The 24,431-nt window shown below is 39.0% G+C and overlaps 1 protein-coding gene across 4 annotated transcripts in view; it reads right to left on the minus strand.

Annotated features, from left to right (window-relative positions):
• Positions 1–24,431, minus strand: part of itga4 (integrin alpha 4) — a 217,907-nt gene that overhangs the window by 66,868 nt on the left and 126,608 nt on the right. For all 4 annotated transcript variants that reach the window (XM_043693479.1, XM_043693477.1, XM_043693480.1 and 1 more), the window contains 3 exons: positions 22,595–22,749; positions 11,459–11,611; positions 10,731–10,807 (listed from right to left, as the gene is read on the minus strand). In XM_043693479.1, coding sequence (XP_043549414.1) covers positions 10,731–10,807; positions 11,459–11,611; positions 22,595–22,749 — 385 coding nt within the window. The remainder of the gene's footprint in view (positions 1–10,730; positions 10,808–11,458; positions 11,612–22,594; positions 22,750–24,431) is intronic.

Here is a 24,431-nt window from a genome sequence, read left to right on the forward strand (position 1 = left end):
CTGTGTCTGATGGAAAAATCAGATTTAACCTGGTGCAGAGTCTTCTCCCCATTAGCAACTCTGCTGCAGCTTTCTGTGTAGTTGTATTAAAGTTGGACCAATAATCAAATGGGAACTGGGACAGTTTGGTATCAAGTGAGGTACTAGGCTGTTTCTTTAAAACTGTCTTCAAAGTTTGGACTGCTTTTTCCACCAGACCATTGATGATGGATGGTATGGAGCTGTCCTTATCTGCCAAATGCCATTCGACTTTAGGAAATAGTCAAACTCCCTGTCGGTACATGATGGTCCATTGTCTGTGACCAATACTTCTGAGAGCCTGTGCATTGCAAAAGATGCTTGCAGCCTTTCTATCATCATGCCAGTGTTTGACGATAGTGGCATATGCAAACACTTCGAGTGGGCATCCACAATGACTAAGGACGTCGAGTCCATTAAAAGGGCCAGCACAGTCGTAACCAAGTCCAAGATTTACCTGGCCATTCCTATGTATGTTGGGGTGCTGCTGGCGGTGATTTTTATCTTTGTTGGCACTCTGAACACTGCCTCACCAACGCAGTTATGTCTGCATCCAATCCTGGCCACCAGACATAACATCTCACCAACATCTTCATTTTGGAAACCCCTAGATGACTCTGGTGGAGTTCAGCCAGTCCCTGTTGGTGACCTTCACTCTTGCTCCCCATAGTAAAATGCTGACCTCTGGTGATCTGGTCTAGCCGGGTCCAGAAAGATTTCAATTCTTGTGGTGTTGGAGCTTCTGTTTCTTCATCACTACAAGCTCTTTTAGTTTTGTCAATCCAGAAATCACATGTGTCCACAATCTGATAATGTCAGCAGTACCTGGAAGGGTGTCCAGAAAGTTTAAAACCAGAATGGACCCTTCCAGTGGCGGTACCATTGACAGTGCATCTGCCAGTGGCAGGTGGCTCAATGCATCCACATTTGCTACTTGGCCTCCTGTACTCATTCCTGATGAAGGGCTTATGCCCGAAGCCCGAAACCCGAATCCCCTGCTCCCCGGATGCTGCCTGATCTGCTGTGCTTTTCCAGCACCACACTTTTTGACGCCCAGACAATTTTCTAACTTGTAATTGTACACACTTAGTATTATAGCCCACAGGTGAATTTGACCTGAAGCTATAAGTGGCATGGTCTTGTCCTCTTTAAGTAGCTCAAGCAAGGGATTGTGTGTTACTATTCCAAATTTACATCTGTAAAGATACTGATGGAACTTTCGTCCACACCGACCTGCCGAAGCGCAACCCACCCAGACTCCTATATTTACCCCTTCAACTAACACTACGGGCAATTTAGTATGGCCAATTCACCTGGCTGCACATCTTTGAACTGTGGGAGGAAACCGGAGCACCTGGAGGAAACCCACACAGACACAGGGAGTATGTGAAAACTCCACACAGTCAGTCACCTGAGGCAGGAATTGAACCGGGGTCTCTGGCATTGTGAGGCAGCAGTGCTAACCACTGTGCCACCCACAAATCTTGTATGTTTGAATCAAGTCACCCTCTAAGCTCCAGCAGATACAGGCCTAGCCTGCCCAACTTTTCTTCATAAGGCAACACACCCATTCCAAGCATTAGGCTAATAAACCATCTCTGAACTGCTTCCAAAACATTCACATAATACCTTTAATAAGGAGATCAAAACTGTATATACTACTCCAGACATAGTTTCACCAGTGCCCTGTATAATTTATGCAGAATCTCTCTACTTTTGTATTAAAATTCCCTTGCAATAAATAACAACAATCTACTAGCTATCCTAATTACTTGCTGTATCTGACTACTCATCTTTTGCGAATCATGCACTATGATACTCAGATCTATGTACACCTCAGAGCTTTACAGTCTCTCACCATTTAGATAACATTTCATCTATACCCATACGGACAAAATGCATAGTTTCACACTTCCTCCATTATCATTCATCCCTCTGCCAGATTTTCGATCACTTGTTTAAGTCTATCTCTTGGTAGCTTATTAATTTATTTACTTACTTACTTATTTCCTCCAGTAAGCCTTCTTCAGAAGAAGAGTCTGAAGCAAGGTCACTGGAATCCAAACATTTGCACAGTTGGCTGGACAGCTGGTTTACAATGCAGGGTGCTGCTAACAGAACCAGTTCAATTCCCAGACCAGCTGAGGTTACCATGAAGGATTCTCCCTGTAATCTCTTCTGAGGTATGGTGACCTTCAGGGTAAATCCTCCACCAGTTATCACACTTTCCAATGAAAGAGCAGCCCTATTGTCTGGTAAGACTTTAGCAACTCTTCCTTATATGTCTAAGTCAATTCAGTTTCTAGTCAATGGGAAACCCAAGGAGGTTAATAGTGAGGGGATTCAGTGATGGTGGCATCAAAGAATATCAAGGGATAGCAGTTGGATTGTCCCTTATTGAAAACAGCCATTGCCTAGCATTTGAGTTGTTATGAAGTTGAAGGCGTGTACTGTCCCTTTAAGAGAGTGTGAATGCTGTTCTGAACTGAGAGATTAAAAGCATCTGCGTATATAACAAGATGGCAGTCCCAGAGTATTCTGTAAAATTGAAAATATGTAACATTTGGCTGTGAAATGTTTTCCTGAGTTGGTTGCGGTTTTGACAACAATTCAAACTTAACCATTTTAAATTATGCTCCAGGATAGTAAAACCCAATCGAGTTTAAATTTATTGTTTTGCCAACATCGAACCAATGAGACAATCTGATGTTGAGAGGGTTATAAAATGCGGACCTTTTGAAAACCGGTCAGAGAGAGAACTGCCATTGAGACAAATGCCTGGAGATCTAACATCTTGCTCTCCAAGAAGTTAGGAAACACTCTATCAAAAGGAACCTTTTCATGTGAAACATACTCACAGTAAAAAGACAATGTCCCAGAGAGATCCTCAGCAAGAAGAAGACTGACTGACACAGAAGACGACAGTCGCTGTGTTGCCTTGAAATTAAGTTGATGTAATTTTAATAAGTGTCTTATGGAACAGCATATTGTTATAGAGTTGGAGGCAGATAATAAGCAGTTAGGAGAAAGTGGGTCTTAGAATTGTGACCAATTGTTTAATGTTTGTTTTTAGAGTTAAAAAATGTTATTTTCTTTAAATAGTGGAATTTGTGAGTTCTCTGTCACATACTTTAACAGATTATGAGGTAAGGTGAGCTTTTTTGGGTGTTTGGATTTAATTAACAGAGGGGTTCACCTCTGTGTTATAACAGTGTGGTGTATATATTACTTATCACTTGTCAGCATAAGTCTAGAGATTGTCCAGGTCTTGTTGTATTTGAACACAGACTGCTTCGGTATCTGAAGAATCACGAATGGTGATGAATATTGTTCGCCGATGATTGCACATTATCAATCCTGACCTTATGATGGAGGTAGGTCATTGATGAAGCAGCTGAAGATAGTTGGACCTAGAATCCTAGCCTGAGAAACTCCTACAGAGATGGCCTGGAGCTGAGATGACTGACTTCCATTCACCAAAATCATCTTCCTATGTGCCAGATATGACTCCAACCAACGGAGAGTTTTGCCTCCTGTTATCCACTGATGCCAGATTTGTTAGGGCTTCTTGATGCTACACTCTGTCAATTGTGGCCATGATCTCAAGGGCTGATACTCTCACTTCACCTCACCTCTGGAACTCAACTCTTTTGTCCATACTTGAACCAAGGTTGTCATAAGGTCAGGAACAGACTGATCGTCAGCTGGAACCCAACTAGGTGTCACTGAGCAGGTTATTGCTGAGCAGGTGCTGCTTGATTGCACTGTTGATGACACCTTCCATCACTTTACCGTATTGCTTTCTAATGAAGCCTGAATGCAAATCTGTTTAAATCATCCTTTCCCATCTCCTTAATATTCATTATTCGTGGCCAAATAGCTCAATTGAGGGGACCAAAGTTCCCTTTGTTAATGTTTTCCTTTTAAAAAATCTATAGAAACTCTTACCATCTGATTTGTATTTTTGACTGAATGGGCCATCACTCAAAAAAAGGGAAAGGAAAATGCCATTGAGTCCATCAAAAACGGTTCTAGCCTTGAAATTAGATTGTGCTGCATTCTGCCAAATCTTGTGTAATTGCATCTAGGGAGTGGTAGAACTAAATTGCCCATTATCAGCATTTGAGATGATTAGGGTCATCACGTTCCATAGCACCTGCAGCAGCTCCTGTTGAGGCATTTTCTTCTAATACAATTTTAGATGATATACTGTTTTAATTAGACAAAGCACTGGGAAATTAGCAAACGATGCCAACAAAGAACTACAAAGATGAACAAATAAATATTCAATGATATGAATAGTTGAACTGACTTCTGTGTACTTGATCCTAGTTTGTTTTGCAACATACAAATCATTTCAATTATTCTCAAAGTATTAGTCCGCACAACAAAACTGATTTCTTTTTCAGACAAGTTGAACTAAGCCTCTTGTGTGTTTTTCACACTTATACTTTCCCTCACACTTTTAATTGCTTTATCTGGTTTTGTTTATGAATTTTCTTGTTGCCCTCTTTTCTATAACCAACCCAAAATGGTTAACTTATGTTGTATGAGTTATGCATAACAGATACTAGACTGTCAGTTTCAAACTATTACTTTCACTTTATGTCAAATTGTCATAAAATAACTTCCAAAGTGACCATATCATGATAACCAATAATGGTGAGGATGGCAATGTGGGGATAATGAACAGTAAGAGAGAAGCAGGAGTTCAGAAAGGCAAATAAGCTTTGTAAAATACAGCAGCTTGTGGGAAGATATTTAAAAGGCTATAAAGAAATTGAACAGAAACAAAAAAAATTAGGATATGGAAAGATAAAAAAGAGAAAATTGCTAAACCATGGGAATCCAAACTGAAATGGGTGTAAAATAAAGCACAAGCCATAAGAAACAACAGCTTAGATATAAAATTAATTAAAATACCATATCATAACAGACCAACATGGTTAAAATATTGTTGTTGCTTGATTGGGATTCACAATGAAATATTCCTACTTTTAAATTTCACGAACATAGTGGATGAGGGAAGAGGGATATTGATGATAGCTATTAGCTTTACATAAAAATAAAATACAGTGCCACTATATTAGGATTTTACAGGAGAGTTGGTGCAAACAGGATCCTATCAGATTCAAGTTAGGAACTAAAAGGTAGTGCTATCTTAGTGGGATACATTATTTACCACAGACCAATTAAAGGAGGAAAAAAAATTGTAGTTAAATTTAAAAGGCATATTATATTTAGAAATTAGATTATAGCAAGTTTTATTTCAAAACGAAGGAAATGCAGTGAGAAAGCTTTGCATTCTGTTTGAAAATGTTTTCACAGTTAATACGTTGACATTCTAAAATGCTCGAAAGCTCTGCTTAATCTGGCTATGGAAATTAAACAGTGCAAGTTGACAATTTAAAAATCAGGGAACACTTGAAAACAAAGCCATATTATAATTAGGTACAGTGTAAGAGAAAATGAAAAAAGTAGAAGACAAGTACATGTAACTGGAAAAAGATAAGTGAGATTGAAATAAAGAAGAACCTTGACTAGATTAAACAATCATTTTCCTCAAGAGATAAAAGCTTGGTCAGCAATTAGTAATATTCAATTATGAGATGGAAAGGGTGCAATTTATGAACAAAAATACTAGTTAGGAGCAGAAGGCAACTATTTGACCTCAAGTCTCCTTTCCTGTATATCCCCTATATCGTTTTATTCCTTTGTCAATCAAAATCTATCTAACTTAAGCCTTAAAAATTCTGAATGACACATCCTCTACTGCTCCCTGGAAGAGAATACCATGAACTACCAACTCTCAGAGAAGAAAATTTCTTACCTCCATCGTATAAAGGAGATCACATTTTTAAACTGTGATCTTAATTTTCATCTCTCTTAAAATGAGTCACCTTTTCACCATCCACCTTTTAAGATCCTTCAGGATCTTCAATATAGTCTCATTTCATTCTTCTAAACTCCAATGAATACAAGCACAAGCTATACAATTTTTTTTTCTTCCCCTGCTAAGAAATCAGCTACTTCCTTCTGCTTTAGGCTCTGCCAGCGCCACAGATGAATATTTATCTGCACCAACATTTATGTAGATAGCACCAACTCACATCTATTGAGATGGTAGATGATGCGATGTTTAATATTTCACAAGGGTCTGCATTAAGGGTGTACTTATAAATATTAACCTGGATTGAAAACTATGTGAGCAAAACACAAAATTGGTGTGCGAACGGAAAGTAAAATGGCAAACTGGAACAAGGAAAGATACCAAAAGGAGCACTAAGTTAACAGATGGGCAGATCAGGTGATTCAAATGTTCAAGGTACAAAAATCTGAAGTAATACATTTTGCAAGATTAGGAAAAGGAATCCTACTGTAAAAGACTTATTTGTGGAATAGATGGATTTAGGTATATGGATACACATAGTGCAGGAAATTACTTTTATATTACATGAAACTGCCGGCAAAGTACTTGGGTTGTTTGGAAGATGCCATAATTTGCATGCAGAAATTAAAACTAATCTGTTTAAATAGAAACATCCAAGGAATATGCTTTGCAAATTAGTAAACATGTTTTCCACTTTATTAAGCTGAGGCAAAACCATCCTTGTAATGAATCTCTGTGCACACAATCTAATCCTGCCCGGTTATGTTGATACCATAGCATATGGAACAGAAAGATTTTTTATTTAAGAAACACTGGTTAAAAACAAGGCCAATAGTGAAGGACACACCCAAGTTTGAAAAGATTGAAGTAGCAAATTATGAATTAGTAATCAAATTCTGTGAAAAAGCTTATTTAAAAGCAACTCCATGCTTGGTTTCATTATGTATTTACTTGGGCCAATTTTAACTGTCTGATATCAACATTCATAGGATTGAAATGGGTTCAAACTGAGTCATTAGACATATTGCCAACTTAGTGCCAACAGTCCAGTTTCAGGGAATAGGTCCCTTAATTATGCAATTTTGTGTCTTTAGATGAAGTGCAGAGCCCAATTGCAATTTTAAGGAATCACAAGTAGAGTTTGCACCATGTGTGAAGTAATTCAATTGGCTTCACAAAATTCCTAACGGCACTTTGCCTTCATTCCTGCCTTAGAATTAAATATGGATATGTTTTGTAGAGGAAAAGGACAAAAATAATTTCCTGTATATTTTAATCCAGAAACTAGTCTTATACCTACAGTTTGCAGGTTCCATTTAAATGAAGCAAGGCCCTAAAAAGGTTTTGGTTTCTTCACAAATGGGTATTTCACTGCAATGGAGATGAAATCAACTCAATTTACTTCCGAGGATGTGAAAGATTTGTTTCTCACTCTACAGTTGGTACATATGCTTAAATATCAGCTAGCCTTAAGGGAAATAGAAAATGTGATTTCACCATCTTTCAAGAGACATTGATGAGGATTTTCTGGAGTTTTGTAATGCTAGTCTTTGCTGCAACAATTCTGGTGCATGATTCATTCTATCAGCTCCTTGCCAATGCTATGATTATCGTGAAAGTGGCATCACAGGTAGACAGGGTTGGGGATAAGGCAATTGGCATGTTTGCCTTCATTGGTCAGAGCACTGAGTATAGGAATTGTGACGACATGTTGCTGCTGTACAAAACATTGGTGAGGCCACCTTTGTCTAAGGTGATGTTCAATATTAATAGATCATCCAGACATTAGCAGATATGTTCAAATAGGTAATGGTAACAAGAGGATGATACTTATCATTATGACTATGGTCGCAACACTGATTGCAATTCATTACTTTCAGCATCAGGAAACGTTAGCAGAAGATTGTTCAAAGCTTAAACTTTCTGATGGCACCAATGTGGGTACAGCATGCTGCAATTGATTCAGCCCTCTCTCACAGAAACTGATTATGATTTCACAGAAATCTGTCTTCACCAGTAAATGATTGACCTATTTCCACTGCTGGACAAATCTAAAGCCTACATGTGGCTGATAGTTTTCTACTTCAAGTTGCCAAGCTTCTGTCTAACACCAACAAAACTTTTAATTGAGAGAACACCTCAAAATTTATAAATCAAATTCCATGGCACTTGAAACAAAACTTTTGTTTCCTTGAAACAAAACAAGAACTTCCAAAGAAGGGTCACTGGACCCAAAACGTTAACTCTGATTTCTCTCCACAGATGCTGCCAGACTTGTTGAGTTTCCCCAGCATTTTATGTTTTTGTTTCAGATTTCCAGCATCCACACTTGTTTCTTTTTTGTTCCATGGCATTTTTATATGGTATTAAATGGTAAAATTAAAAACAATTTTATGGAAAGGATGACCAAACGTTTGGAGAGTTGTATTTTAAAGGGCACTTTAAAGGAGGCAGGGAGGTAGAAAGGCAGAAGAGTCTATGAAATGGAATTCTAGTGCAGGGAACCTCAACAGCAATAAGGCACAGCAGCCCACTGTTGGGTGAAAGGGTCAGATGAACAATAAGACAAACCAGGGCAGCACTTACACTGCTAATGGTAGGGCTCTAGGGAGTGTTGTCAAACAGAAAGATCCAGGGGTGTAGGTTCAAAATTCCTTGAAAGTGGCATCACAGGTAGACAGGGTTAGGGAAAAGGCAACTGGCATGTTTGCCTTCATTGGTCAGAGCACTGAGTATAGGAATTGTGACGACATGTTGCTGCTGTATAAAACATTGGTGAGGCCACTTTTGGAGTATTACATACAATTCTGGTCAGCCTGCTATAGGAAGAATGTTATTACATTGGAAAGGATGCAGCAAATATTTACAAGGATGTTAGCTAGACTTGAAGGTTTGAGTTATAAGGAGACGCTAGATAGACTGAGACTTTTTTATCCTGGAACATAGGAGGCCGAGGGGTGACTTTACAGAGGTTTATAAAATCATGAAAGGCATAAATAAGGAGAATTGCCAAGATTAGGGGAGTCCAACACACTGCTGCCTCACAGCGCCAGAGACCCGGGTTCAATTCCCGCCTCAGGCGACTGACTGTGTGGAGTTTGCACATTCTCCCCTTGTCTGCGTGGGTTTCACCCAGGTGCTCCGGTTTCCTCCCACAGTCCAAAGATGTGCAGGGTCAGGTGAATTGGCCATGCTAAATTGCCCGTAGTGTTAGATAAGGGGTAAATGTAGGGGTCTGGGTGGGTTTCACTTCGGCGGGTCAGTGTGGACTTGTTGGGCGGAAGGGCCTGTTTCCATACTGTAATGTAATCTAATCTAACTAGAGGGCATAGTTTTAAGGTGAGAGGGGAAAGATTTAAAAGGGATCCGAGAAGCAACCTTTTCACACAGAGGGTGATGCATATTAGATTAGATTAGATTACAGTGTGGAAACAGGCCCTTCGGCCCAACAAGTCCACACCGACCCGCCGAAGCGCAACCCACCCATACCCCTACATTTACCCCATATCTAACACCACGGGCAATTTAGCATGGCCAATTCACCTGACCTGCACATGTTTTGGATTGTGGGAGGAAACCGGAGCACCCGGAGGAAACCCACGCAGACACGGGGAGAATGTGCAAACTCCACACAGTCAGTCGCCTGAGGCGGGAATTGAACCCGGGTCTCCGGCGCTGTGAGGCAGCTCATATATGGAATGAGCTGCCAGAAGAAGTGGTAGAGGTGAGTACAATTACAACATTTAAAAGGCATTTGGACAGATACATGACTAGGAAAGATTTAGAGGGATACAGGTCAAATGCAAACAAATGGGACTGGTTCAGTTTAGTGAGCCTGGTCAGCTTGGAGGAGTTGAACCAAAGGGTCTGCTTCCAAACTGCATGACTGTCTGACTTTATTAACCATAGGGCGGGATGTAGATTGTAGGGCCGGAGCAGGCTTGTCTGACAGCAAATCCATGAAGGCAATTAAATAAAGATGGAAATGGTACATTTGAGATGCTTGGGAGCAGGGAGCCAATGTAGGCAGTTGAGGTAGGTGTGGAATTTGAGTGAGAATTAATATCAAATGGCAGAGTTTGGGTGATACAAATTTTATTACAGTAGAAAATAGGAGCATGGAAATTCAAGTATAAAGACAAAAAAATTTTAAAACGTTTGAGCAGATCTTGATACTGACAGAAGAAGGAACCACTCTGACGGTGAAAATAAATGACTTTTGTGGCAAAGCTTTTGGGTTAATTGGTTAGAACGTCAAGAGTACGAACAGTCTGGTTTAGTCTAAGACAATGAGATAGAGAATAAATCAACTACAAGAATTGCGAAAGGAACTAAAAACAATAGCTTCAGTTTTCCCCCAGTGTTTATTAAAAAAATTTCAGTGGGCTTTGGGTTAGTGTGCAAAGGCGAAAGGAAGGGGAAGAGGCAACTGAACTTATCGTCCAGACACATGACTGGATTTCTATTTCTTGAACACTTGACTAAAGCTGTTTCATTTGTGAAAGATGAAGACAAAATTAGATAGCAACATGGTAGGGATAAGATCTTTGGAGACTCATCTTGCCTTAGCTATTTCTCAAGCTTAGCTGGTTAGCAGGGTTGAAACAGGACAGAATGGAAATTGATAACCAACAGATGACCAGCTACAGCATCACTAATTAAACATCAAGTCACAAAATGTAGGAAAGTCTAGCTGAGGCAGAATATCTGAAATAATTACTGAGAACATCATTTCTTTAACATGTTTTACCAAGTATGTATTTAAAACAAAAAATTCATATTAAAAAGAACAACACATAACTGTAGAATGTACATCACCCACCCTGTTAGCAGCAGTTTTCCAGAAACCTGGAGGTTAGCAGAACAATTTTCAAATGCACAATATCGCTCAAAATAGGTCTGTTCAAAAAAGAATGTAAGAGTAAATGTACAATATGTAAAATGAAACAATAAATACAAATAAAGCTTATCATGATAATGTATAATTCAAAGCTCTGTGTAATCATATCTGAGACCATATAACACAGCTGAAATTTACAGAAAAGGTACAAATCCTCATTATCGCCACTTTATAGGTGATGGTTGTATTGTGGTCCTGATCTCAATTTCACAGATTTGGAGGTGAAAAACAGGAGAGTGAGCACAAGCCAGCAACACCTTACAATAGTGTTGGGGAGGCAAAAATAATAATCTGGCTCTATTGACAACAAATTCAGATAAATTAACTTAACTCTTCATGGGCTACTGGATGTTTCTTTAAGCATCACTGGCTGCTACAGTTCAAATGTTACATGCTCTGCACATCTGTTGTCAAATATAGCATGGATCCTGAAATGGACATTAAAAGTATTGTAACTCGGGAACTGTGGTCAAAAAACTGGTATCTAGTGTACTTTTGGAGGGAGAAGGTCAGATGGAGGATAACATGACTAACGATCAGTCCTGTTAACCCTGAACTACACTCAGCTATCAATGCAGCACATACCAATTTCTACCCCAAAGTCTTTAGTTGTATCACTGGATGGATAAAAAATATAATTAAATGCAAACCTTATTTTTGACTTCATTTGTTTGGTTTCCTTTTTTCTGCAAAACAGGTTGGAGTGGTCGGAAAGCATCTGTCGATTCATTCTTAGTAATATGTTTTTCCAGGAAATATGATACTTCAAAGTAAACTGGTGTCAAAATATCCCTGACCTCCCTCTTTTAAAAGAAAAAGAAACATAATTCAGTGAATAACACATTATCAATGTGCACATATCTTTAAATTATACCATTGCAATAGCAAGCTCAACCAACTAATCAAAATTCATAGAATCCATATGCATAATATGGATTCCGTGAATCTTGAATAGAATCCCTATAGTGTGGAAACAGGCCCTTCAGCCTAAAAAGTCCACACCAACCTTCCAAAGAGTATCCCACCCAAACCCTTTTCCCTACATTTTACCCCTGACTAATGCACCTAACCTACACATCCCTAAACACTTTAGGCAATTTAGCATGGCCAATTCACCTAACCTGCACATGTTTAGACTGTGGGAGGAAACCGGAGTACCCGGAGGAAACCCACACAGACACAGGGAGAATGTGCAAACTCCACACAGACAGTCACCTGAGGCTGGAATTGAACCCAGGTCCCGAGCGCTGTGAGGCAGCAGTGCTAACCACTGAGCCACTGCACCACCCCACCACTGTCGAGAGTAGATGCTGTAATATTGGTTTTAGCCTGCTTAAGAATGCAAGGCTAATAAAAAGACCACTAAAGGGGAAATAGGGTCACAAGATTTCTCAGGGCTGGTTCAGATTGATTGCCAAAACATATCAGAGGTTTTCAATGGTCTCTTTACATTAGTCTTTACTTCTCTGGACAGTTCAAACTTATATTGATAAGATGAAAGAAAACGAAAATCTATTTCTTCAGCAAGCCAAAATTAGAGGCATAAATTTACCACCAAAAATATTAGAAATGTTTAAGCTATTCTTTATTATGTACAAGTCATTGGTAGAATTGACTTATTAGAAATAAATGTCTAAAATTAACCTCAAAAAGATAGCTGCTGATGAAGGTGCGTTTGGCTTGAAATAATCAGAGAAGACTGACAGCCTGAAAATTACATCCATGGGGCAGATCCTTACTACCAGGTGGTGGTGATGGTGAGTGGGGCAGAGGATGGTGCATGGCATTAGTGAATAGTGAACCTGCAGCCTGAGATGATGAGGGGAGTTTTAATCCTAAGAATGAGAGGTGGTGATGATGTAGGTGATTAAAACAAGTAGATTTGAAATCACGGCTACAATCCAATTCCAACGTTCAGCTTTTAACAAAGGTATGATTAAAATTCTGCAAATAACCAGTTCCTGAAGTTGATACCTTAATTAGTGTGAAAAGGTGGGTACTTGTGCTTCAAATAATATTCTCAGAAAGATATTTTTAAAACTTAAAAGTCTCCAGTATAGGCTTCCTGGGGATTAAGCAACTGGTTAGTAAAACAGAGACAAGACTGAGCAGCAGTTTGGGGGAGACATAAACTTATCATTACCCATCTGAGTAAAATCTCACTAACAGCAGCTTGTTTCATTAGTCTCTGACAAAGGATTGGCAAAGAGCTTTTGAGAGAATGCAGATTTTTCTAAACTCTGCTGATTTTAAAATTGGTATATTTAGAGTGAAAGGTCCATTGATCACGTATTACAATATACCAGATACTGTACACAGCTTGTGTACAGGATCGAGATGCATAGACAGAGAACACGATGTAAAATCTTAGGAGAAGAACTCCGGGGTTGCAAAGGTTCAACTTCATTGGTCTCTGAGATAGCAGTGCTTCAGAGCAATCACTCGTTAACCTCATCCCTCACTGGCCTCTCCGACTGCAGTGCTTCAGCACCTTGATGGCAGTTGATAACCTAGTGGTATTTCTGCTAGACTATTGACCCAGATATCCCAGTGATGTTCTGGGGACCTGCATTTGATTCCTGCCATGGCAGATGGTAACATTTGCATTCAATGAATGAATTTTAAAAGAAAAAACTTTCAGAGGCTGAGGTTGATATGTCAGATGTTAGCAGTTATCTATATTCTCCCACAGAAAGACCTATTCCTTTCACTGACCTGGAGGCCATGCATTAGCACTGGCTATAAAAATCACCATGGACCTCAATATTAGTTCTTTCTGACTCACTACATAGGATATATGAAGTGTCACAGATTCCTGCAAATAAATGCATATGCCAAATGATAGATGGTTGGGGATAGGTCTGGGACATCCCCTATGGTCACAACAGGCAGAACCAGGGAACATTTGGATTTGGAATTTTATTTGAGTTTCTACATCTACACAATGCCAGTCTGATGACAGTCTTAAGGTTTAGACACTGATGAAATAAGTAGGAGAAAGTGAGGATTCCAGAGGCTGGAGTTCAGAGTCAAGAGTGTGGTGCTGGAAAAGCACAGCAGGTCAGGCAGCATCCAAGAAGCAGGATAATTGACCTTTTGTTCCTGATGAAGGGCTTTTGCCTGAAACGTTGCTTCTCCTGCTCCTTGGATGCTGCCTGAGCTGCTGTGCTTTTCTAGCACTACTCTCTCAACACTGTTGAAATGAAGTCAGCATACATGTTTCAGAGATATTTGTAATTCAGTCACCAGCTATTGGTGAATGCCCTGTCTCTCCATCTCTGATGGAGAACAATTCTGATTTCTCCATTTATTTCCATCACAATGTCAGTGATCTGGACAGTTTGTTACAGCCTCCAACCAGACCATTTCCTCTTCCTTACATTTTGCATCTTCTTTCCTATAAAGCATTTGGTATGCTTTCCATCATAGGTCAAAGCACTGAGTACAGGATTTGGCAGGTAATGCTGCAGCTGTACAGGACAGTGGTTAGGCCACTTTTGGAGTATTGTGAGCAATTCTGGTCTCCTTCCTACCAAAAGGATGTTGTGAAACTTGAAAGGTTCAGAAAAGATATACAAGGATGTTGTCAGGGTTGGAAAGTTTGCTCTATAGGGAGAGGTTGAATAGGCTGGGGCTGTCTTTCCTGGAGCGTCAGAGGCTGAGGAGTGACCTTATAGACATTTATAAAATGAGGGTGTGGATACGATAAATAGACATGGTCTTTTCCCTGTGGTGGGACTGTTCAGAACTAGAGGGCACAGGTTTAGGATGAGAGGGGAAAGATTTAAAAGGGCTCTAAGGTGTAACTTTTTCACGCAGAAGATGGTGTGTGTATGGAATGAGCTGCCAGAGGAAGTGGTGAGGCTGATACAATTGCAACATTTAAAAGGCATCTGGATGGGTATAAAAATAGTAAGGACTTAGAGGGATATTGGCCAAGTAAAGGCAAATGGGACTAATTTAGGATATCCGGTCTGCATGGACCAGTTGGACCAAATGGTCAGTCTGTTTCTGTGCTCTTTGACTCTATGTGGTGAAAGAAATACATGTGTGAGCAAAGAACAGATATTCATCCGATACGTGCAGTGCATTTGATGAGGGTAACGACGAGTCAAATGGAGAACACTGTGTAAGAGCTAGGGAAGATGACAATGGTGAATTTATAACGAAGGAAATGTTGAATGTCAAAGAAAATTAAGGCTGTGCCACTAGAAGTTTAGTGGATGGGAGGTCTGTTGTAATGGAGTGTGCTTGGTAAGCAAAAATAAATGGCTAGTGGACTTCAAGAACGGTTAAGAATTTTCTTTGTCGCTACTATTCATCCATATGAGTGTCACTGCCTAAGCCATCATTTACTGCCTATCTATAATTGCCCAGAAGACAGTTAAGAGTCAACCACATTGCTGTGGGTCTGGAGTCACATGTAGGCCAGACCAGGACATTAGTGAACCAGATTTTTTTTGACAATCAACAGTAGTTTCATGGTCATCATTAAACTCTTAATTGCAGATTTTTATTGAATTCAAATTCCACAATCCTCCAGGGTAGGAATTGAACCCAGTTCCCCAGGTTGTTATCGGAGTTTCTCAATTAAAAGTCTAGCCATAATACCACTAGGCCATCACCTCCCCAAAACCCCTCCACAAAACTGTGCTTGATTATCCAGACTTCTTAGTCTTTAAAATTAGTTCCTGCATTGCATCCAGGATTGGAGGAGAGATTTCCTACTGTTCATTTCCAATTCACTTTCTTGATGAAAGCAGGTGGTTTTTGTCTCCAATGATATTGGTGGGTAAAGGCATTTTGCTCTTGCTCAAACTGTAGCCAGCCACAAATGCAAGAATGTGTTAGTAGTCATAGGTGCTCCTTTGCTCCATGTGCAGCATTCAGCATCAGCACATCCTGACTTCCCCAACTTCTATTTGCATAATGTACCTTTACAATGGAAACAGTGTCATGTTGGTGCACATCATGCTTGCTATGCATCTTGGAGATGTAAAACCCAGAATTCAAAACTGATTACTTTAACGCAGTTTCAATTGCAAATTCTGACCCACTGATGTGACTTCTGGGTTTTGCTCACACGTGTGCTGCCTTTCGATTAATATGAGGGCCACTAATTCTGATACTCCACCTGCTTAAATCAGCTCTATTATGATAGCTTAAGGAGGCAACCGAGAGACGAGAAATAGTTTTGCAGAGCCAGAACTGCAGTGTCACAGGCTGTCACATTAATGGGAAAATCTGATTAAAAACATGACAAAAGAGATGTCTCCAGATGTTGACACAATTAACTTTGAAATCCTCAGAGGAACTGCTGACATAGAACTTCTGAATGGAAATATGACAGGATCTACAAATTTTAATAAGATGTAGTTTTAGAGCCAGAAAATGGGAGTCAATAAATTTTATTGGGAAAGTAGGTAAAAAGGTATCAGTCAGTAAGTAGAATGTGACATTGACACATAGGTGGATTTGATTGAGAAAGGACTGCCATCTCCTGTGATGTTCGCCCAGTTAAACAACAAATTAACATTTAATATCTAGATGAAGAATGGCCATGTTGGCAATGTATCAGAAAGCTACCATCGCCCATGGAATTGCACAACCTCATAAATCAAACAAAAATTAGGAATATGGTGAAACAATGTCACTACTCACATCTGTTCCAACACACCAGTTTCATTATGGAATTGGAAGAAACTACAATAATTAATGCAGAATGTTGTATTTTTTCATAGTCCAGTGGTACATGTGAAAAAAACAGTATATTCAGTGCTAAGTTGAGAGCCAAGTTCAAGGGGGAAAATAAAATACAGCCAAACAGTAGAAGCTGCATGCCCTAAGCATCATAACACATCCTGACTAGCCTATCGTATATTTCCAAAACTTTTCTTCCAGGTTTGAAAAATCTGCAAGTTCACCCTTTAAGGTGTACTGCCATGAAGTTTACAATTCCATTCCTGGTCTATGACAAATTATTTAGTGACAGCTAACACAGAGGCGACTAAATGCAAAAAGCCTCAATAGCCTCTGTTAGGAAGAATAATCTTAGCTGGAATCACTGCTCTCAGTTCCTATCCTGCAAGGTGTATATCAGAGAAATACAGATTCAGAAACAGGTACAATGCCCCCCTCAGCTAACTAGCTCTTCAATATTGACTGTTCAGGCTCATATACATAGAATGTCCATTTGAGTAAGATTGTGATGAAAGTAGCTGGTAGCTCTGGAATTGAATCTCATGGAAAGTGCTTTATGTAGTTAACTCAAAAGGAACTTCTCGATTTCTAACCACCTACTGTGCAAAATATCCCAAGTTATTTTTGTAAGCAGTGTAAACAACTTCAAGCTGTGACTATTACAATGCTGGACTTGATTAAATTATTCCCAGGTGTAAGTAGTGACAGACAATGCTCGTCCTTCCAAAGGCTCACTGTTTCCACTTATACATATATGCTTGCTTGCTTTGACCTAAATTGAATGTCATTTAATCCGTATTAATTTTCCACAAGGTCTCTTATATATCTGCAGTATATTAACTAATCAATCTAATTACCAATTGATTATTCTGTTCTCTGAATTGATAGAACTTAAGTGCATTCTAGTAAACACTTCATTTGAGAGATAATCAAACATTTACCCTTAACAGCTTCACCAGTATTACACTGTGCTTCAGGCAGTGCAGTGTAATACTTGTGAAGCTGTCATTTGAAACTAAAGGCACTGATATCTGGTTCATTTTCTCAGACTATGTAAGGCCTAAAAAAATTCTAGTGATTTCTCAATCCCTAGTTTCCTGTAAAATAGGATAAATCAAATTCAAACTATTGATTTATCCAACATCTTTAATTATATTTGCAATTACTTAATATTACAAACCACTTTTCTCATATTTCACATATTTAATAAAACCCATTTGGTTTAGTTTGGTTTATTCTTCAGCAGAGAACATAGATGGGAGAGAGATTGACATTCAGATGGGAATACTGTCTTTGGGATCTAGAAAAACAATTTCTGAATTCATGCTCTTGGCAGGAATTGAACCCAATGGAAATGTATGTATTTGCTGACCAACTTTTTCCAAGCTTTAGAATTAGTTCACAGAAGACAATAAATAATGTTTCCCTTGGCTTTCCAATAGGTATTATACTGGACATTGCTCCCAACTGAGAGCACAAACATTTAAAACTACCGCTCAAAAAATATGGTATCGGATCCAGGTCTGAGAGATTAGAAACTGACAATAGATGTAAAGGAGTACTAATTAATCGACCATTCACTAACTGTTGGGAAAACTCGGTTGCACTCTTTGTCAGACCATGAATTCAAATGCTGTTTGGGCAGCCTCCCAATTCTACAGGGGAGATGTGAAAATTTAAATAAATATGGCACATTCATTGCTTACTTTCTGTTGATGGTGAATGTGCACAGCTAATTAGTAGCCAGGAAATCCCTAGCAGAGGAATTCTGAATGGCTTATTTTCTTCAGTGGGTTAATGCATTTTTTTGGATCCCTACGTGTTCTGTGTCTCAGTGCTGTCTGAACAGGAGGGTACCCACTGATAGACATGATCAAAGAAAAGGTACTGTACTGGGACATTCTTTTCATGCTGAAGGGAGGAACTCAACTCGATAAACCAATTATGTAGTCAGCATGAGAAGCTAGGTAATGCAGATGGTGAAATATATCAATCCAGTTTATCATGTTTGTAGAGCAGAGAGTATTTGAGGAAAGGTTTGCTAGATTGAGAAAGGCTGACAAAGTAGCATCAGCTGAAGGGCATCAATTCAAAGGAAATAAATGCCTTTATGCAAAAGCCAAGCATTCCAGTTCACAGCATAGTGTCCCATCAGCCTGCAAAACACGAACCAAAATCCTGTGTCTTACATCCCCCCAATAATCATCTTTTGAAAGGCAGAAGTGTCAAAAGGGAAATAATTATTTTCCCTGGTATCCCTACCCCATATTCTTACATCAAGTCACTTGCAGGCAGTTATTTCGAAGTTAGAAGTATGCCACAGCCTTTCATAATTAATTTCAGTGTTCCCAGCTGTCTTCTGAGGTATTATTTTATGGATCAATCCACTAGCTAGCGAGCCTTCAACTTGTACTTTATACCTTATGATTGTTGTTGCTTCAGTTCCATGTTTGATTGCTGGCAGGTGCGATTCTGCCAAACCTTTCCAAACTAATTCTGCTCCTTTCTGCCTCAAGGCTTTGTAAGGACACTCATAGAGTTTATCTTTTAGCTGGAAGCTAGAGCAAATCTTCCATTTGCTTTTCCTGCACCAAAACCTGGCTGAAATAGAGCCCCACCAAGTGAATGAAGAAGTTAAAAGGTTTGTTTCTGCTTTAAGTCCAGGCTTAACTTGGTTACATCTCCTGGTGGTTCTCCTAATTCTGTGAGATGCAGTCAATAAAGCAGAGTTGCAACTGCCTCTGTCTATTCCCAAACTAAACTGCTTGCTTCTATTAGTAAAAATACACAGGCAAAAGCCATCTAACCAAAATCCATCAATGGCAACATGACATGCTTTGGGATTATGATAAATGATTTTACCTTAAATGCTACTCTTTGATTTTTTTTTTGCCTATATGAATAATAAAAAAGGCCTTTCTCCAGACTTCCTAGGTCCACAAAAAATGTTTACAAAGCTGCTTCAATTTCTTTCTATCTGAAATTATGTTAATTTAAATGATTTATTGAAGAAAGAGTGATTTTTCTAGCTCTATTAAACTGAGATTATCCCCATTCCTTATAGCTTTTGTGACTCTACCCATGACCTTACAAAGTCACCAATATTTATCTCAGCAGTGTAAAAAGCACAAGGTCCTACATTTACCTCAGAGTTATCACCAGTTTTCCAATCAGATGTCCAATTATCTTGTATTTCACCTCCAACACAGAAATTATTCTCCAAAAATTAGAGGTTATATTCTAAAACCTACAAATTATGAATCAGATTTGAGTAACTGTACTTGTTTGCTGTCTGTGTAATATATTTGATACATTGGGCTGATACTGACCTAAAACTGAACCACTTAGTGTCTGCTTGGAGCCAGATTGGGAATCTAAGTGTACAGCCAAGTTTAAAGCCTGAAAAATCAGCTTTGTGACCCACAACCACCTTTGCCTGCCTATTTCCCATTTTAACTGAAACTAAAAGATGAGTGAATAACCAACCACCTCCAAGAAGGTGGGCTATATTTTTTAAACATGATAATGAGGCTGCAAGTCACATAATCATTCAAAGCCTCCTAAACTTTAGGAGGGTTGGGGAGCCCAGTAACTCCCTCACAATGAGGACTTGGTGGGTTCAGAGGGCAGGTATCTTCACACTTACCTCCTAGATCTAGATACCTAGCTGAAAACCCTTCAACCTCCATTCTGGGAATGACATCCAATTAAAACACCCTCTTCCCCCTCCTTCCAACTCCAATTTATATCAGCTCTGATCAAACACTGACCCCCAACCCTCACCCCACTCCTCCTCATCAATTGGTCACTCATTTCCATTCCCCCGATCAATACATTCTTGGCCTGACCCAGTCTCTCTCTGTTACTTTGATCGTGTTCTGTCACCCCCTTTCAAACTGGTGGAAAATTCCCTGGTGAAACAGTGGCACACTTCCAGGTTGACAACCTGATCCTCCAGCTCAAGGCATAAAAACACAAGGAGACAGTCACCTTCATCACCACAGGCATGGGGTGGCCACCTGTTCCAAAGGTCTGTCTGCCAAAGGATGCAGAGGTCATTCAAACATCTGACATGACAGCCTGAGCTTCAGGCACACTGCTGCTGACCCTTGGCCTGTAGGTCTTATTTGGATGGCATTCCTTCTGCTCGTTCCAGGAGCCATTCGCTAGGTGGGATGCTGTAGGTCCTGTACCTCTAGGCTATCCTTTCTATGGAACCTTTTCCCCAATGAAAATCTTAGAATCTTCATGTCTCTCTTCTTTATGAGTCAACTAAGAACAACTTTTTTACCAAGTTTTTCACCTTCTGCTGTTAAAAAATCTCTTTGTAGAGTTTTGAAAAAGCTTACAATGCTTTCTACAATAGCAGCCACCTCCAGTTCTCTCAATCCCCTTTCCACCAAAGTTTGGTTGCTCATGTAATCACCTAGATTAATCATTTAACTATTGTAATAACTTTCATTTCATTACTTCACTAAATATTTTCTTCAAGTAATAACATCACATCAGCAACATTCCCCGTAATTATTCATATTTCAATAACTGATTTTCCAGCAAAACACATACTTAGTTCCAATTGGAATATGTTTTTCCTACTAATTCACAAAATAAATTAAGTGCTGGGATTTCTTTTTGAGTTAAGACTTTGCAAATTAAATCCTGTATTCAGCAGATTTTTAAAAAACTTGTTAGGAAAGACATTTTAAAACCTATGGAGAAAATGTGGAACAGAGTATACTTTCAGCCAGAAATTCACATCAGGAGTTCAAGACGGAGGTAAGGCAAATATTCAACAACAGCATATTACATGCAAATGTTAATTATGAAAATTATGTTGCAAAGTATGCCAAAAGAACCTCATGTAGAATTGTAAAGTTTTCATTTATAGGAATGTTATTTACAAATCTGTTTTAAAAATGTGTACACTAATGGCACAGTACTTGTATCCATTGAGTAGAGATCAAGTTTATTAGTGCCCAGATTGCAGATACTTCAATATGTCTCCTCATATGTCAGTGGCAAAAGGAATTCAGAGACGGTTTGAGTTATAAAGAGACGCTGGATAGGCTGGCATGTTTTTCCCTGGAGCATAGGAGGTTGAGGAGTGACTTTATAGAGGTTTATAAAATTATGAGGGGCATCAATAAGGTGAATAGCGAAAAGTCTTTTCCCTCAGGTAGGGGAATTTAAAACGAGAGGGCATAGGTTTTAGGCAAGAGGGGAAAGACTTAAAAGGAACCTGAGGGGCAACGTTTGCACACAGAGGAAGTGATAGATACAAGTACAGTTACAACATTTATAAACATTTGGACAGGTACATGAACAAGAAAGGTTTAGAGAAATTCTCTTGAGATCGACAGTTACTGTTTTTCACAGGCATAACGTTTCTTTCTAATTTAAATTTGTCCTATTCACAATGATGTCTCAGAATTTCAGCTTTTCAGTCAGTACTACAGAAAAACTCCTGTGCTTAGGGCAGCACGGTGGCTCAGTGGTTAGCAGTGCTGCCTCACAGTACCAGGGACCTGGTTTTCATCCCATCCTCGGGTGGCTGTGGATGGAGTTTGCACATTCTCCCTGTGCCTGAGGGTTTCCTTTGGGTGCTCCAGTTTCCTCCCACAGTCCAAAGCTGTGCAGGTTAGCTGGATTGGCCATGCTACATTGTCCCATAGTGTCCAGGGGTTTACAGGCCATGTGGATTAGCCATAGGAAATGCAGAGATAGGTGGGGTTGAAATGGGGGTGGGTGGATCTTGGCGAGATGCTCTTCGGAGTGGGCTTGATGGGCTGAATTGCCTGTTTCCACACTGTAGGGATTCTATAATTCTATCTCTCTACGTGCAATGCTACAGGGGAATTTCACAAGAAAAAACAATAAAAACATACGTTGCTGGAAAAGCTCAGCAGATGTGGCAACACCTGTGAAGAGAAATCAGAGTTAATGTTTCAGGTCCAGTGACTCTTCCTCAGAACAGGAATTTCACAGCTATCTAAAATATATGAAGAATAATGCAGGAAAGAATTTCTCAACTGCAAACAGATTTACTTGGTTTATGTATAATCAACCTGGAAAATGATTCAACTTACCCTCATAAGTGCTTGATGAGCGTTACATTTAATGATATTGTGATAGAGTGCAATTTGTCCTGAACTAGTAGTCAAGTTGCCATCAGATATTAAGATAAATCTCGAAGGAAAACCATTTCTCCTTTTGACGTCTGTACTTATGTTGTAGCGCAACACTGAAAGACAAAAGATAGAAATGACTTTTGTGACTTTGAAGCAGGTTAGAACATTTCAAAGTAACATAACCAATACTTTCAGATATGAGCATTTAGAACAGTCAGAGCTACAACACCTCCACAAGATGGCACTTCATTAAGGAACTGGAATGCGAATTGTTCACTTTCATTTCCCCCCAACGATTTGTATATACTCTAAGCATTTTGTTATGCTAACATTTGTAGAATCAGACTGCTGATTCTTAGAAACAAATCACTTATATGCATCATTTGTTACTATCAATATTTTGTTCAGTCTCCATCATAAAAATGCAACTCATTAAGGTTTTTGATCTGTACAATTAAACAGGTTTAATAGTTTTTTAATATTTACAGTGCTATAAATTGTTGACAAAATTCTTGGTCTCTTGAAGTAAACTTTCAGCAGAATTAATTGCTGGGAAAAGGAAAACAGATTTCATCGACTATACCAACGTGTCTGCACATGCAGCATCACATTAAGTAAGCACAATATTTTTAGAAAAAAGTATATATTTGGATATGAAGAAGGGCTTATGCCCGAAACGTCGATTCTCCTGTTCCCTGGATGCCGCCTGACCTGCTGCGCTTTTCCAGCAACACATTTCCAGCTCTGATCTCCAGCATCTGCAGACCTCACTTTCTCCTCTATGAATATTGAATGCAATGAAACTATATTGATATGTACAATTAGTGATATTTACCGGTATATTCCATTGACAATTTTACAGGAACAATTACAGCAAAAATCCTTCAGTCAAAATATATATTGCGAATTCATGTATGCAACTCAGGTCAGGGTACATGATTTACTATTTCCAATAGTTTCATAAGAATTTTGATCCATTCTGCTTATATTCTCAACATGTACAGCTGTTAGGTAAACTTCCATGGCAGTAATAAAGCTTTATACAGTTTCCTCAACAGTATAAAGAATGTCTGATCTTACCCGAATAGAAACAGGAAACTCGTCAAAGTTAGTGGCTTCAGTTTTTCTTATATTTACCACACCATTTAAAACTAAAGCAAGATACAGGTACTTGACTTCAGTGCCTAAACTCATTTTATACATTTAGTTCATGATACAAGCAAAGATGTCCAATTGCATTATTGTAACAGGATAACAAAAATAAACCACTCATTTTAGACAGGATAGATCAAAATGCTTATTCATTTTTTCCTCTTTTCCCCAACCAATACTCAAAATCCTGAAAAATGAAAGTTCAATTTGCATGAAAATTGTTTTTAAGAGGTGTAAAAATTTACTTCTTGTTTCAGAAAAATAAAGCTTAATTTTACTAGCTAACTGAAAACAGGAAATAGATGAATCAAAACATTTTCTCCCCAGAGTACAATGGCTTCCTCAACTTTAATCAAATCTCTTATCATCCTTCATTATCTTTTCATGCACCAGACTAAAACAGTTAGAATGAATCGAACAAGATGAAATGCAGTTGTGTTTTACTTTAAAGAGCAATTCCAAGTAACACCGATTTGTTTTGCACCTTTGCAACAATCTTCCTAGTGGAAGACACCAGGTAGCATTCTAGACTTGAAAAAGAGTCAGGGATGTCACTCACTTTGATCTGGTTTATTACTGTCATGCGTATCAAGATACAATGAAAAATGTTATCTTTATGTGCTTGACAGGCACATAAATCTTT

Source organism: Chiloscyllium plagiosum, chromosome 7, assembly GCF_004010195.1.
Source record: "Chiloscyllium plagiosum isolate BGI_BamShark_2017 chromosome 7, ASM401019v2, whole genome shotgun sequence".
NCBI classification, from domain to species: domain Eukaryota; kingdom Metazoa; phylum Chordata; class Chondrichthyes; order Orectolobiformes; family Hemiscylliidae; genus Chiloscyllium; species Chiloscyllium plagiosum.